The sequence below is a fragment of the Taeniopygia guttata genome, chromosome 3 (genome assembly GCF_048771995.1).
Source record: "Taeniopygia guttata chromosome 3, bTaeGut7.mat, whole genome shotgun sequence".
Taxonomy (NCBI): Eukaryota; Metazoa; Chordata; class Aves; order Passeriformes; family Estrildidae; genus Taeniopygia; species Taeniopygia guttata.
In genome coordinates, this window is record NC_133027.1 from 7,720,464 (window position 1) to 7,737,477 (window position 17,014).

At 43.3% G+C, this 17,014-nt stretch overlaps 1 protein-coding gene across 5 annotated transcripts in view; it reads right to left on the reverse strand.

Moving 5' to 3' along the window:
• Positions 1-1,477: 1,477 nt before the first annotated feature.
• The window catches only part of KLHL29 (kelch like family member 29), a 386,612-nt gene continuing 371,075 nt past the window's right edge, over positions 1,478-17,014 (reverse strand). For 3 of the 5 annotated variants that reach the window (XM_030269454.4, XM_030269453.4, XM_072926319.1), the window contains 2 exons: positions 15,193-15,337; positions 1,478-3,814 (listed from right to left, as the gene is read on the reverse strand). In XM_030269454.4, coding sequence (XP_030125314.1) covers positions 3,631-3,814; positions 15,193-15,337 — 329 coding nt within the window. In that variant the 3' untranslated portion in view covers positions 1,478-3,630. Of the gene's footprint in view, positions 3,815-3,886; positions 7,702-15,192; positions 15,338-17,014 lie in introns of those variants that run through there. The other 2 variants (XM_041714754.2, XM_030269456.4) reach the window with 2 other exon arrangements.

Consider the following 17,014-nt stretch of genomic DNA (forward strand, 5'->3'; position numbering starts at 1 on the left):
CATCTCTGCTGATCAAACAGATTTGTGCTGCTGGAGCCGGGCGGGAGCAGCTGCTCTCCTGGCTAATCCCCGCAGCTGCAGAACGTGGGGGCTCCGTCTGCCTGGACCCCTCCAAGGGCAAGCTGGAGTGTACCCAGTGCTCTTAATTAGCTGCTGCACTTACTCTGTGCTAAGCTCAGCCTTAACACCTACCTGCAGTTAATTAAAAGATGGGGTTGCTGAGGTTTTATTAGTACAGTGTGTTTGCTGCTAGATGAAACAACGGGAGAAAGGGGGATGACTTGTGTGTAAATTGTGTAAATTGTCACTGAATGCAGTGAAAGCCCCGTTTGGAGATCACTCTCCTTCCCAGATGGGCCAGGGGATAGTCACACCAGTGAGCAAGAGTTTTTATCAGGTTGCTGAGCCAGTCTATCCCCCTGAATTACTTAAAGCTTTTAAGAAGAAAAATCTCTGAGCAGATATGTGCATATGATTCATTTGGCAAAAGCACTCAGCCAACTTCCCAGAAGGGAAGTAAAATGACTTCCACATACAAGTAAAGTAAATAGTCTGTGTCTTGTTCATCCTACCAAGTATTATTGGCTAGTGCTGAGTAAGAGACCCGTGCAGAGCCTTGATGAAAGGTTGGCAACTTACCCCACTTGGTCTGGATTATTGCAGCATGGTTTTGTAATATTGAATTGCGAGGCTTTTAGTAATCTTCACAGGCTGTTCAACCTCAGCCACTAAGCCTAAACTAAAATGTTTAAAAACTGCAGTTCACGCTCTTAAATACTCTGTAACAACTGGAGACAATTTCAATAAATGTTAGGCTCTTTCTGTTAATGTGCAGAACAGAAATTACCTCCTCAGATCCGGCTGAAATGTTCCACTGTGGTGGTATTTGAGACTAGTTACATTTGGCTCATCTTTGTTCCAGATCCAGTTTTACAACTACCAGATGACACCCTAATGAAACATCAAAGAAGCCATGAACGGTTGCATGGAATTGCTCTCAGAACGATGTATCCAGTGAGGTACCGAGCTCCCACACTGGATAAGAAGGAATTTTGACCATAGGGCAAGTGCAGCTTTCATCTTTTAGACATGGCAGTAGCAGCGCAGCACAAATGTTTGCTTTAATTAAAAAAAATAAAGTAAAAAAGATGTTTATAAGGTTTTTTTTTTCCAAGATAATTTCCTAAACTATTTTGAGCCCTTCTTTGCTTAATAGTACATTTGGGAAAATAGATGAACAAGAAAATTCTTCTGAATAAAATCTAAAATTACTTCTAAGAGATTTTTTCTGAAATGAGAATGAAACCACTTTGCAAGTTTGAGTGTTTAAGTCTTAGCAATACATTTTTGGATTTGCAAGAGAAACTGGGTGGAATGAATACATTTTCATCCCTGGTTTGGTTGAAACATGAAGTCCCCATTTGTGTGGTGTTTCCTTGATCAAGCATGACAAAATTAATCCAATCTGGATGCTGAATCTAGATCTATAAATATATTTATTATAATATAACAAGAACTTAACAGTAAACATAAACTATATACAATACCATTACAGATAACCCTGTTTTTAATATTATTCACAGAAATAGCCAGTTTTGTTCCAGTGTGAGAAATGAAGAAATAAGCTAAATTGAAAATGTCAAATGTGTTTCAGTCTTGTTGACAGGTAGCACCTCCTTTGGAGGTAGACACACACCAACACTAAAATTAGTCCTGCCCCAGGCAGTTAGAAACTTGTGCTCCAATCTTTAGGTTCACACTTGCACCCTGTTTGACATAAATACTTTAAATGAGATACTAGTATATAATTTTGTTGTGCTTATTATTTTTCTTTTCTTTAAAGAATAAATAAAACAACTGCATAACAAAGGCTGGAACCTCACTGTCAAAATGAGAGGCTTGAGTCACCCTATAGCTTGACTCAGCTGATTTGAGCACATTTTCTTTAAATACTGCAAGATACAAATGTCTTTGTTTTTTATTTTATTTTATTTTATAAATGGTTATTAATAAAATAAGATGATTAGCTAAACATCTGCATTGATTTCCCCAAAGCTGTAGGCAGACCTCCCTCCATATAAAAAGGCTACTGTATTTGGTATGAAATTCAACTAGATATTGAATGCAAGATCTCACCCACACCCTGTACAGGACTCTCCTTCTTGAATTACTGGTATGGCATTTGGGATTTGAGTCTGCAAAGGCAAGTATGGCAACTTTTTTTCCCTCTACTTGGAAGGAAACCAGACAATCCTCAGCTTGGGGTTACCTTCTACTGCTGAATTTTAAGATTCTTTCTCCGGCCCCCTCTATGTTACCCAGTCCATCTCCCATTTGTTCCTTTTATGTATAAATTTATAAAGAATTTCCACATCACAATGCTCTCTGGATAGACAATATTTTAATATATAAAAATATAACCCCTGTGCTGTGCATATACTTACAACTCTACATAGTAATAATTTGAAGTCTCTTACACTGGGCTTAAGTCTATGCATTTTTCTACCATGGGCTTTAAACTCATGTGTTTAAAATCTGTAAATAAGAAGTATAAGGCTTCCACACCTAGAGAAGGAACTTGAAAAATAAAGTAAAATAAGAAAACTTCTCAGCCTTTACATAAAAGATAGTGGTGTATATCCCGACGTAAGGAATTTTGGTTGAGAGCCAAAACTGAGCGCGTAGCCACAGGAGGCATCTTCTGTGTTTGATGGACACGTGGCAAACCCACACTACGCTGTGCATTTTACTGTGATTCCAGCCCAAATGAAGAGTGGGTTTATCAGGAGAAGGCCTCTGGCATCCAAACCATTTCCCTTTTGCACTGCGGGAATCGAGCACTGCCAAGTGCATCAGCAGAAACCCAGAGGAAAAGGTTCAGAGACCCTCACCCACCACAGTGGGCACAGCCACATGTGCCCACAGGAGAATCACCAGGAATACAAACTCATCCAGCCCAACAGACCTTTTGTTTATCATTTTACATGGAATTTATTACCAATGGCTGTTCTTCTCCCTAGTCCCCACCTCACCCCACCTGCGTTTGGGCTCTTCTCTAGAGAACTGAAGTATTTGTTTGATCTGATGGAAGACTGACATCAACATAAGCCATCTGTCACATAAAATTTCTCTCAGTCATTGGTATTGAAAAGCATGTATTAGAAAGAAATGTAGGAATCAAAGTGGTAAGGACACTTTGACCTTTCAAATCGATTGATGCCTAAAGTGTAATAGTAAAACTAATCTGCATGGTTATTTCAAGAATCAAGCTTGAGCTCTAAAGTAAAATGCAGATTATTTATTTTCCTCTCTTCCCCAGCTTAAAAAATATGAGAAATTCTATTGCACCTGGGTTGACCAAAAGCCGATGTCCAGAACAAGTGCCACTATAACATCTAGTGACACCCTTGCATTATTAAGTTACAATATCTTACATAGCACGGAGCTCTCTGCTCCTTGTTCACCAAAAGGTGAGGATGATTTTTCTACATTCAATGTAGACACTATTCAAGACTTTAGAGCAATATATTCACTGGCTGGCTTTGCTGCTTTTGTTCCTGTAAGTAATAGTATTCTTCTTGCCTGCTTTCAGCAGGTACAAACAGTTCTCCATCCAACTCCTGGGGAACATCAGCCGCTCTGAATGTACTTTTTGATTGCTACGCAGCCGTGTCGGAAAACGGGGCAGGGCATATTTGGTAGAAGTGTCCACGTGTTTGTTTTAGGGTCATAGGCTTCCATGTTTCCCAGGGCAGGTCCTTCACTGCTGACGATCCCACCAGTAGCATAGATTTTTCCATCCAGAACCACAGCACTGTGTTTTTCAAAAAAAGAAAATTTAGAGTTAGTTGTCTTACTGAGCAGTTTTCTTTTTAGGCTTAAAACAAACAGTGGGCAAACAATGAATACACCTTTTGTTCTTATCTGTATAAAGCTGTGTGGGCATTTCTCTTCTCTCTCCCTTTCTCTCTCCCCAAAATTAATCCTTTTTGTGTTCCTGCCAGGTAGGTAAGTGTTGTCTCTAATGTTAACAACAGATGAAAGTCCAAGGAAGATCCTACTCCAGCCCACACATGGATCTGCAGCAAAAGCAGCAGGGTGGTGTGTCCCTGTAATACTTTGCACATGCAAAACCAATTCAAGCAATTTGGGGTTCCCACCACCTCAGCTGGAATAAGCTCTTGTTTCAAGTTACTGCTTTAATTGTTAATGAATATTACAAAATGGGGGGTAAAAATCTTCAAGAATGTTCTGTTGCTTCAGCCTCTTCCATGGTTGTGTCCTGGCATGGGGTCCTGGATATTCTGCTGACTTTTCTTTGTGCACCCCAGAGTTGTGCATGGGAAAGCAGATCTGATGGTTGTGGCTGTGCAGGTGAGAGAATGACAGGGCAGCTCTTTTTTGGCATCTAAAGAACACAAAAGACCCTACTACTTTCCTAAAGTGAAAGTATTTGCCTTCAGATACCTTGTGTAAATCAAGAATACTGCGGCTGGGCTAATCCCATGGTCCATAGGCTCCTGGTAAGAGGGAAGGTGCCCAGGTGTGGAAGATATTTGAAAGAAAAATTGCCCCTTGGTCTCATCTCTTCCCCTTCCTTTCACTTCATGCCTTGGCCTTTGAGCAGTGGTGCACATGGCAGGACATGATGAAGATGGGGCTGGGCTCCCATGTGTGCATTTGGAATGGCAGAGCATGGCAGAGGCAGCTGGGTGGGAAAAGCCAATGCACGGCCTGCTGTGTGATCTGTGCCGCCTTCGCATGTGTGGGGGGAACCCAAAATTGGGGTTGTCTGCTTTTCATCTGCCAGGAAGCCAAATTTGCCTTCTAAATTAATTTAAAGATGTTAATCTGGATGGGATTGGCAGTGGCTTTTCTGGCAGCTGGGTCCATTTGGAGAGCAACTGATGAATGATTGCTTTGGGAAGGAAAAGGGAGACTTGGAGAGTATGTACCTGGAAAGGAGAGCAGGGAGAACAAGAGGGGAAGATGAGAAATTAATTGCAACCAAGAAGATGATATCTAACAAGGTGGAAAAGTTTAGTGATCTTTTAGGCTTGGTAAAAACAAAGTAATTTTGTCTGGCTAATTTTGAAGTACTGGGAAGAGGAAAGATAAAAAGCGATAAAGGCAAAAGCCAAAGAGCACTGGAAGACACAGGATGAGCTGAGACTAAAATGGCACCGACAATGCCACGTGCTTCTGAAGAACACAAGACTCTGATGTCCTTGTGGAGAAGCAGAGCCTGAGGTTAAAAATAAACTCACAATGACAACAGTGAGGACTCAAATAAGCCTAGTCCCTGGGTACCGCCAGGAAATAGGAAATAATGAGAATCTTGTCAAAATAACTGTTAATCTGAAAGGAGGAGGAAGGAGAGGGAGACTTGAAACATTTGATTAGAGCCTATCCACAAATCAGCAGGGTTGGATGATGCATAGCCCAGGCTCCTGAGGGAGTTTGCTAATGAACTTACTGAACCATAGGTAATTATTTTTCAAACATCAGGGAGAAACAGGGACTTGAGTAAAGCAAGTGACATCCTGAAAGATGTCTTTGAAAGAGAAGGAGCTCACCTCCAAAGGAGCCAGAGCTGGTGGCAGAGAGGCACTGCCCAGCAGGAACTCCTGCCAAGGCTCAGTGCCTACACCCAGGAGGAGGCAGAGGTGGCAGGACCTGCTGACCCACTAAATCAGAGAAATGTGCTAATTAAACAACAGTTTTCGACTTAGGATATTTGCTGAGGGGTGGAAAGCCCATCTCTGGACAGGAACAAATTACTCTTTAGGCAGGCTGGGAACTTCAGCTTGCAAAATCTGGCCTGAGGAGAAGGAAGTATTGCCCCATCCCAGGCTCCTGATGTGGTGGAAGGGCCATTGAAATGAGCAGAATGAGAGTTGAGAAATGAGGCTCTTGGGTAGTGGTTGCTGGTTTTGTTTCACTTTTTTTTTTTAATGGAAGCTTATTTGTTTGGGATATGGTTTGGGATGTGGAAGAAGATCTAATGCCAGAGATGGACTGTGGTACAAAGGAGCTCTGCTGCCTTGGTTCTCTAATGAAATGCTGATTATAATTAAAACAGTAGTCCTACACAATGCTTGGTGCAAAAAAGGGAATAAAAATTAAATGGGTTATCAGTTTTCTTGGGTTAAGTGGGAAAAATGAAACAAACTCCAGAAGATCCCCAAAAAAGATCTGTCTGAAGAACTATCAATAATGGGCAATTGAAACAAGTATTAGTGTGGAGCATGGAGACTGGGGCTGGTTCCATCAGTGCTGATGATCAAGGTCTGCTGGCCGTAGCTTTAATTTACTGGTGTGGACATGCTGGTGTAGATGGCAGCACCTCACACCAATACAGAGAGGACCTCAGTCTTCAGTCACCACTGATGTACAAGGCTGGTCTGCCACTCACTGCTCATTAACTGAAATTCCTCTGCATGGAGCTTTGGATCTGGATGGGAAGAATGGAATAACCAGAGGAAAGACTCTACAGGTGACCATAGGAACAGGAGCCAAGCAGCCACCAGCCCTTCCTTGCTGACTGTACTGCACAGCTGAAATCTGGCCTTTAGTGCTGGTTTTCCCCCGGGCATCTCACGTTAGGTCTCTAAACAGCGACGTGGGTGCTTTACAAATTCTTGTGTCGCATCTTAGCCACCCACATTCCTTCTAGTGAAATCTTCTCTGTGGCATGTTTAGTAGGAGCTACTCTGAGCCAGAGCTGCTGCCACCGCAGAGCAGCTGAGCAGCCAAGGAAACCTTCTCAAAATGATCTGTTCTGGGCTCCTCCCCAGCCCATGCTCTGGATTTGGGGTTACAGCAAGTGGGCAAGTGCTGCCCTTATTCTCTGGAACCTGGGCTGCAGAATTCCTGCCCAGCGCCTGGGACAAGCAGCTCAATCCTGTACCTTCCCATCATGGTGCTAAATACAGTGGGGAAGAAATGGATGCTGAATTCCACCCTCTGGAAGACAGTATGAATTTTAAATGGTGATTAGAGCAACTTCTGCTCCCTCCATATACAATTCCCATAGATGAGACTGGCATAACACTTGTGAGCCGTGCCTGTGGTTAAGCAAAGCAGTGAGCTGCTCCTGCCATGAAGAAATAGGCAGTTCTGAGCACACAGTGGGTCCTGATATGAACAGAGAACTCTGGAGACATTCAGCCATCTATGGGGCTAAAGTGGCAGGTAGGTGCTTAAGATAATTAGGAATTTAATCCTAAATTGCTGCTACTTTGTAGTATTAGGATAATCACTGCTAATTTCTGGGACCTGAGAGAACAGAAAACTCAAGTGGGTTCTAAAACCTTAAGAAAAGTGAGTAGAAAGGAGTATGCTCATTGCTCTTTCTTCTTTACTGTGACAATATTTCGTTTCTCCCCTCCCTTCCATCCTATCAGCTGTAAAAACATCGTTACCAAGGCTGACATACAAAGAAAGAAATAATTACAATAATTACGATGCGAGTTTATTGCTTGGTGCCATTAATCCAGAGAGATAAAATGATTACAGGCTGTCAGAGCCTGAGAAGGAAGGAAGGAAGCTCTGTGCCACAGCCTTGCTGCAGGGACACAAACCCTGATGGCTTTGGGGCAGTGACTTCCCCGGCTGTGGAGCAGCCAGACCTCCACCTCTCCAGTAGAATGCCTGGGGAGAAGGTAATGGGCATCCAAATCCAGATCCCTTTAGCCACTCCTTCAAAAAAAAAAAAGAGTTTCAGCAAATTATTACTGTGCAGGCTAATGAATGACCCAGCTTTCTACTCTGCAGGTAATTACTGCTGTTCACTAGAGAGGCTTCTCCTGCTCTATGACAGATTCTCCTGAAGTGCCCCGGCATCCTTCATTTCCCAAGCAATGCTCAGTGTCAGAGGATCATGCGGCAACTGTCCCTGACACTACCATGGATCGTCTGATCCATCTGCTGACCTCCATGAAGCTCTGGATCACACTCCTGGGAAAATCCCAATGAGGCTGAGGTGTGCCAAGGGCTAGTGGGGACCTGACTGTCCATGACTGGTGTGCTTGTGTAATCTAAACACCCTTTACATCTCTTCCCCGCCTATCCACCTTTCAGTCCTTTTCCAGGCTGATCAAATTGCAGGGAAGGCCCTTCTCTGACAGCTGCCTGTTGAAAGACAAACTGAATCACTGAACCAAAATATCCAAGAACAGCCCAGGCAGGAAAGGACCTTGAAAGATCATTTGGTCCAACCTTTGTGGGAAAGGGACAGCAGATGTCATTATTTTGCATCCTGTCCAATCACATCCTGAAAACATTTGGTGATGGGGACTCCACCACATCCCTGGGGAGGTTGTTCCAGTGAAAAACTGATCTGACTATAAGAAATTCTTGCATCACGATGAAGCCTGTCTTTGTATGCTTTTACCTCTTGTCCCATTGTCTTCTCCCCAAGCTCTCCTTGTCAAGAGAGAGCTTCCATCCTCCCTGTGGCTGCTCTTTTCGTGCTAGAATACTCTATGAAGGTCCCCTGAGCTATCTCTTTTCAGGGAGAAAAGACTTTCAGTCTTCCCTCATCAGGCAGGCTCTCTAGCCCTTTGAACATCTTCCCAACCCTCCTCTGGACCCTCTGCAGTCTATCTGTGCCTTTTTTGAACTGTGGGAACCAGAAATGCTGCCTGACAAGAGCTGAGTAGAATGAGAAGATGGAAGTCTCCTGATGGGCAGAAAGATTTGGAAGCAGAGGACGTCACTGTCTTTTTTTCTGTATGTTTGAGAGGTGAACGTGTGGGTGCTCTTGCTCTAGCACTTATCTCTCCCAATGACATGCTGGACTTATCATCAAGCAGTGGGACTACAAGAAATGTTAATTTTATTACTGCTTTAAAATTTCCTGCTCAGTCCTAAATATCACATCAGCCTCATCTGGAAATGTTAACACATAATTGTTAAAAATTCTGTCTTTTAACTCTCAGGGTTGCAAAAGATTTGAAATGGCTGAATTAGTGTACTGTTTTGACTGCCTGAAGCTTAGTACCTTCTGAGGCCTCAAACAATGTTCTTCTCCCTCCTCATTTCTGGCTATACATGCAGAAGCACACATTTATTTGGAGCAGTTCCATGAACATTACTGAGTATCAGTTAGGTTGGTGCAGGATCTGCTTAAAGGAAAAAAAAAAAAAGATCCCTGCATTTATTAGTGGACAAATTTCCTTCCTGCCCTAAGATTTAGGAGGGCTTTACTGGAGGTGGAATTTAATGATGCTGGTGGGATTTTTGGTGCTGTCCTGTGCAGGGACAGGAGCTGGACTTGATGATCCTTGTGTATCCTTTCCAACTCGGGATATTCTGTAATTCCAGGATGCTCATCAACTGCATGGAGCTGGTGTTAGGCCAGGGAAGCCTCCAGGGTCCCAGCCCCTGCAGGGTGTGGCTCTGGGCAGTGCCCGCAGAGCTGCAGGTGCTCCTTAGGCTTTCTGTTAAACCTGGGACCTTTCTGAGACACCTGCAGGGTGGTTTGTGGTGCTGGGGCAAAAGGCATTGCTGGCCCTGTGTCCGTGGGGGGTGGTGGCAGTCAGGGACAAAGTGCTGTCCCGGTTTGGTGGCGGTGCCGACAGCCCCCGGCGCTGAGCGGCCGCGCCGGCAGCCGAGGGTGTTGCGCCGCACAAGGCTCGAGCTCGGGTGGCCGTGCCACGCTGCCAGAAGTGTCATCTTTACAATGAGATGGATAAATGAGGGTCCAGATTAGTCATGGCCAATTAGGAGGATATCATGCCCCTTCCTGGAATGGGATTATTAGTGTGGGTGTTCTGGCCAAGCTCCAGTTATATTCTCCCCTACTCCACGAGCACTTTCCCTCGCTAATGATCCAAAACCATCACATGGCATTGTTACTTGTTGCTGAAAACCAGCAGTGTTTTACTCCACAGTCCACAGCACATCAGTAATGGCCTGAGTGCTCTGTCTATATCAGTTATGCTTTAATGCCCACCACAATCCTTCATGTCATCAACTCCTACAGAAATTACTGCCTGGTAGGTTAGTCTGGTGCAGCAGTTCTCACTGCTGTCTGTGGAGCAGAGCCCCACACCTATGTCTCCTTCCAGATAGACTGGAAAGTTTTGATTTTCCCTTCTGGACTACAAACACCTCCCGCTGCAAAAGCTGCTGGCTGAACACACCAAACTTCCTGCCTGTAGGTTTGGGAAGCACATGGCCATTGAGGAAACCTATTCCATAATAGCTGCACCTGGAAACATCCATCCAGACAAGCTGTGCTTCAATCCCTCCCAGTGCTCCTGGAGTTACCATGAGCTTTGCAAGGCAGAAAAGAGCCAGCCTGGGGAGTCTGTAGCTGGTGCTGTAGGTCAGCAATGCCTGGCAGGTCAGTACAGGAGGCACCATGCTTTGCTGTTCAAAAACAAGGCCTTACTTGAAAAGAAGAGGTGGGGGTGGGGTGTGTGTGTATGTGTAAAATAATCCCCACACTGACCCTGGTTTTCTGCTGTTCAGCCTGAGTCAAAGTTTTATTAAGGATTTCCATTCAGCAGAACCATTTAATAAATCTTACTGGTTAGCAGTCAGAGGAGGAGGAAGAAAATGCTTTTCTGGTGTCTGTTGGGAATTGTTGGTACTAAATTAGCTTCTCTGGAATTATTGCTGGCACCACCATGCTGCTGCTGTTGCCCCGTGGAGGCTCTCTGTAGCACAAGCCTGTCTGCACGCTGCCTGCATTCTAAGCAAGCAGAATATGGAATTTTTAATCATGCACAGGAATGCATTTGGTATTCTTTTCACTTGTGGAAAAATAAGCCCTTGAAGGGCACTGCAGGGAGGGAGAACTCCCACCTGCAAAAGAAGGCCTTGCCACACTGAAGGGGAGGGATATCTGCAAGTCTTGTTGGAGGGAGGTGTGTGGCAGAGTGTGGTGTCATCATCTCATTCTGGCTTTTCCTTCCTGTTGGCTGCTGTCCACCATCTCACGACCCTGCAAATAAACAGGGGCTGCCAAACTGAGAAAGGGTGCGTGGCAAAAAGCTCACACTTGCCTGATGTTTCGGAAATATCAAATATTTCCCTCACCTGTTGTGTGGAAGGTGTTCAACCTTTCAGTGAATTTTAAAATGCTTCAGGCCTATCATAGCTCTTTTCCCATTTGGCACCATCATTCAAAGGGTTAATTCTACATCAGCATGAATTTCTTATTGACTTCCATCAGGCTGGGCTTAATCTGAAAATGATCCTCAATTTGCTCTTCTGTTGATTGTGAGCTGGAGACCTGAACCATTTATTTTTCATTTTTCATTAAAAGTAATTTAACTTGATATTAAAACCATTTGAATGGACCTTTAATTTTTCACAGGCAGGGAATGTCACACACATTTATTTTCCCCTCTGCTCAAAGCTATCATGCTCCCTCATCACTAACATGTAGAAACAAAGCAGATAAAAATGAAAGTGATGCGGTCAAGATTTTTCCCAGCAAATTCAGTATTGAGTGATTCCTGGTGAGAGGAGATCAATAGCATGCAGTTAATTTTTAAGTTGTTTATGTTGCTGCTTTTAAACCATGCTTTTTGTGATCCATGCTAATGAGTGGAATGAGGAATTTATAGATTCACAGGCTAAGGTCAGAAGGGACCTCTGTGCTTAGTTAATCTGAGCCTGTGTATACGCAGGCCATGGACATTTCCCCAGGCAGCATCTCTCCTGGAAACGTATCTAATCTCCTCTTAAAAACAGCGAGTTGGTGAGTTCACCCCCTCCCTTGCTACTTCTCTGTTTAATTATCCTTGCTGTTGGAAAAGTGCTTCACTTACGAGTCGTGTAACTTGACTTTCCAGCGTTGTAACCTGCTACGCCTTTGTCTGCGAGACTGAAAGCTTCAACATTTGCTCCCAGTGATTAAGTCTCACCTCTCAGCCTTTCTTTGATAAACTCCTTGAGTTTCATGTCAAAGGTTTGATTTGCAATCTGGGGTCTTTTTGGCAGCTTCCCTTTGAACTTCTGCTGATATTTTCACATGTTGATGCAGGACCCAGGACCCTCACTCATCTCTTGGCACTGTATGTGGTAGCACTCACTCTACCCAGCTTCAGCTTGTTTTCATTTTGGTGTTGGGGCATGTTTTATATCCCCAATATTGCACTGACCTTCCATCCAGAGTATTGTGATGTGAGCTCATGTTGTGCTGCTCTGAGTGATCTCGTTTATGTCCTCCTCTGAGAGCCTGACTTTCTAAGGGAGCAGGGCTGCTATGAGTGTGCTTGCTCCATGTCTTTGTATTTAGAATACCACTGCTGGCTTGAGACAGTTCAACTGAGATATTCAGGGAACTGATAAAACAGCTCCTTCTGTAGTATTTTGTACGCAGTAAGTGTTAAGCCCCCTGCAGCCTTATCAGGAGAGATTTTCTATTACCTGGATTGTTGGTAGATGTATTAAATAGCATTGGAGAAGAAGAAATGCTTGCTGCCAGTGGCCTTGCTGAATGATACCTTCTCATTAACAACTACATTTTGAGATCTGTCAGTGAAGCAGATTTAATCTCTCTACCATGTGCCTTGTTAATTCCATATAATGCCAGCCAAATACCTTGGAGAAATTGCAGTATATTACAGCATCACAGTTGTCTTTAGCAGCCAGGCGTGTTGCATTACAAACCAAAACAAAGAACCAGGCTTCTCAACACCTTTGGTGGACTTGGCAGTGTCAGGTTTATGGCTGGATTCGAGGACCTTAGAGGTCTTTTCAAACCTGAATGAGTTTATGACAACAGGGTGGTTTAACAAGCTTCATTTTCCAGAAAAGTGCATTGATTGATCTTCATTATTTTATTAGCATCTAGTTATTTGTTGATGAAATCCCAAATTAACTACTCTGGTATTTCGCAGAGGACCAACATGAGGCTAAGTGAAACCACTTACCTTGATGCTGGCACTTTGCAAAATTAATTGCTGCACTGAAATTCTCCTTTTCACCTTTTCAAAGTACAGAAACACTCTGGCAGTGCCCTGATCCATCCTCAACTTGAAAAGTTATTAAAAATCAACATTAGTGGTTCAATCAGCTTCTCAATGAAGTCTCTAAAGACACCTGTGTCTAAGACAGCTGGGTTGCTGGATCTGAGAATATAATTTCAGCGTTCCCATCTTTCCTTGCTGCCAACAGTAACTGGTTTTGGTTCCTCACATCAGAACATGGAACCAAACCTCCCTGTTCCCTTCCAGATACAGATGAGAAACACCTACCCAATTTTACTTTGCTACCTTATCAGTCTCATCAGCAGTGGTTTTATAGCTGATTCAAACTACAAATTTCATCCCCAAAGCATTAGTGCCTTTCTTTTTACTCCCATTAGCCCTCAGCACTGGTTCCCTCAGCCTCCTGTAGCAGCAGCAGGCTTTTAACCTATTTGTTACTGCTGATCCCCCATCTTCCCTATTTCCACACACACTGATCTATATATAGGTTTTGTCACAGGCTTTACATGTCTTTAGGCTGAAATATTTTTCCTTGACTGTTTCCCAGTGCATTTAAGAATCTTTGAAATGGTGCCTTTTTTGCTTCCAATTATATGTATTTTTTTTGGTGACCATTACACTATAAATATAAGTTTCCTGACCACCATTGCTTTAGGCATTAGAAAGAAATGTAATTTAAAAGTTTGAAGTTACTTTTTATGGACGGGTGGCAAATTCTACTTAAACAAAGACCATTATTATGGTGCCTAAGCACTAAGGAATATTTAGGTCACTGGTTCACTTTCCTTGGTCTTTCTGTTCTGAGGGTACAGAGCAAAGCATCCCTTCATGTTAGAAACCCTGGCAAGTTCAGGTGAGGTGCTAAGCCAACAGTTGAAATCAGCCATGCAATTTCTCTTGTATATTTAACAGATTCTTGTTACTTTTTACAAACCCAAGATGTTCAAAGAGCAGCTCATCCCTCTCTATGATGGATGGGAAGACGGAGGAACATATCAAATGTCCAAATCCCTCATGTTTCATTTTACAGCTTAGAGCTCTAGTACTGAGTGGTATTGTGCCTGTTATTTCTGGTTTTCAGGAGAAAAATATCATTATATGCTGCCTGAGCACTGCACTCCTCATCCTGCTTTGCCTCCTGCTGGAGTGCAGGGACTGGGAGGATGTGTCCTTAGCAGGGGAACAGGACAGCAGCCACGGGGATGGAGCTGGCTGGGGACACAGCTGGTGCTCTGACCCCTCTCCTTACAGCAATATCTGCTCCAGCAGCCAAGAGAGGGTGCCTCTTAAATTAATAAAAGGAAGTGAAAAAGGTGAAAATGAGAAAAAAAACAGCAAAAAGAGAAAAACTGAGCATGATTTCTTAAAAGGCATTTTCTTATGTGCATTGAAGTGAAAGGCTAAATCCAAGTTAAAACATGGAGGTGTTTTCCAACAGTAGGATGGGGGCCAGGGACACCCCTGGAGCAAGGTGCACTGCTTGGCTCAGTGCCTCAGGGTTCTGCTGCATCAGACATGGATAACAAACCCTCACCTGGTGCCTGTGCAGTGTCTAGAGAGCAGCTGTGGCTTTTCCAGGAAAGCAGCAGCTCAGCCCTTCCCCAGCCTGGGAATCTGCTCTGTGAAGGGCTGGCTGTGCACAGTGCAAAACAAGCCTGTCTTTCAGTAGCAGCCATGTAAAACTATTTAAAAGGCCTTTAAGTGCTGCCAGTACTGCAATGGCTGCCAAGTTTTATTTTTGTCAGACAATTGGTGAAATTGGTTCAACTTGTGACCACGATCAGGGAAGGGAGCTCAAAAAGCAATCACAAGCACCTAATAAATAATAGTAATTAATATTGGTGTGTGGTGCTTACTCAGTGTTCTTTTTTCTTTCAAGGACCTTTTAGCTGGTTACAAAAACATTCCACATTATGGTGGTCTCTCCTACAGAAGGTATTTATCATCCTCTAGTTGCACATGGCAAACTGAGAACAGCATTCCTGTAATCACTGGAGGAGCCCAACTCACATCCCACCCCACGATCCATCGTGCCTGAATGTGAGGAGGCACGTGAGCCATAACAGACTGCTGAATGTACACTTTGGGAAATGCTGTGTGCCTGAGCATGTACAGAAAAGAGATGAGGAAAAACCCCAGTTGGTTCACACATCCCTTCCCCTCTCCCCTTCACTTGTAGTAGCTTATTTATCAACAGAAAATTTTAAGGCACCGGTAATTCCATTTTAATGTTTTTTCTCACCTGCAGAACTGCCTGGAGTGGTTCATGTTGGGACCTGCTTTAATATTGCCTTTCTCTGGGTCATAGATGGTGGTTGCTCGTGCATAAGCTCCTCCAAGAATAAAGATGAACCCATTGAGAGTGACTGCAGGAGCATATTTGTTATCTGTCAATGGAAAGCAACACTGAGATCAGTTTTAGGCTCAGGTTTGGAAACTGTTTTTTTATTTATACATTCCCCTTATTTATAGATAAGTCACGTTTCTCTAAACCTCCAAGGCTAGGGAAAGAAAAATGAGGAAACCTTTCCTGGTTTTGTTCTCCTCTCTCCAAGTTCTCAAAGGCACTTTTAAAGTTCATCAGTTCTTCATCCCCCAGTATGTGCCTCCCTGTAAACTGGTAAAGAACAATTATCTTCTCCTGAAGCCTAATGGAGTCACCAAGAAAGTTCCACAGTTACATATGAAATTAAGATGTTGGATTGTTTCAGAATTTTGAATTGCTGCAAATTTTAGCTCAGGTGCTCCCCATGCCTGTGCAGCTGCTAAGTGCAGCAGAAACCCACAGCACAGAGAACCCCTTAATAATATCCAATAGTTGATACTCTTTTATATTGTGCTTTTGCTTGTGGGAATGTCACCCATGCATTTCCAGAAGATTTTCTGAGACCTGATTTCTTTTTCACCTTTATCTGTCTCATAAATTCACCTGCATTTTTATTTTCAGATGTGTGTGTATCTCCAAGCAGTCCTGTAATTTAACAACAAACTGTGTGAGGTTGGGAGTTTGAAATTAAGCAAATCTCTCCTCTTGAGTCAAGTTCAATCAGATTTTCTGAGGACACTTTAAAATTCTTGTTATCTGTGGCATTATTAGAAATATTAGTAAAACTAATCATAAATTATTGAATAAAATAATTCTAATCTAATTAGTTGGCTTGTCCATTATGCTACTAACATGCCATATGCACATTATTAAATATGAGCCAGTTGGGCTGAAATTTCTCATGATAATGTCTGTCTTGATGAGATACAGATTTTTAATCAACATTTCTGTGGAACCAGTCAGTCGTGCCTGGGAACAAAAGATGGAAAAATACATTCTTTGAGTTAAAATAAGCCTTACAACCAGTTCTCTAATAAGAGGCAGGTGACTTAGTCCTTTGGGGTGTGAAGGGCATGTTTCCTGGGAGGCCATCCTGGGGTCAGGAGACACATAAAAATTCTCCATTTGTAGTTATATATAAGTTAAAGCCCTCCCAAAATCTGCATGTTCATGTGCTCAGGGAAGGTTGATCCCCCAGGATGTCCAACAAGGAATCAGACTGGACAGTCTTGCTGGTCTCAGCCCCTGCAATCTCCTCCCAAGGGGACCTGCAGGCAGAAGCTGGAGAGGAGGTGAGATACCACCTTTACTGTGCTCTTACATCTCTGACACCAGCCTCTACATAATGTCAAAGGAGTTTGTATGTTCCTCCCAAATCTACAGCTTTAAGACTTTGTCCTTTTAGGAACACAGAAAAGGGTGGGCTTAAACCAGACCTGGCAGCTTTATTTTGGGATTTGCTTACCTCTTGCATGGTGTGTTGTAACCCTGAGGTTCTTGTAAAAATACCTTATTCCATTAAATATTTAACAGAGATTTAATTTGACAGGAGTTAAGCAAAAGCTGATGAACATCTCCAGAAGAGGTATCTCCTTAATTGCAGTTTCAGCTGGTATAACTAGAATGCAAATAATGGTTTTGTGTTGTCTGCTTCTGTCCCAGCATGGCCATGGAGTGGTCTGGCTCAGTTCATCCCACCCCACACTGGCACCTGCCCAGGGGGACCTACAGGGGTGAG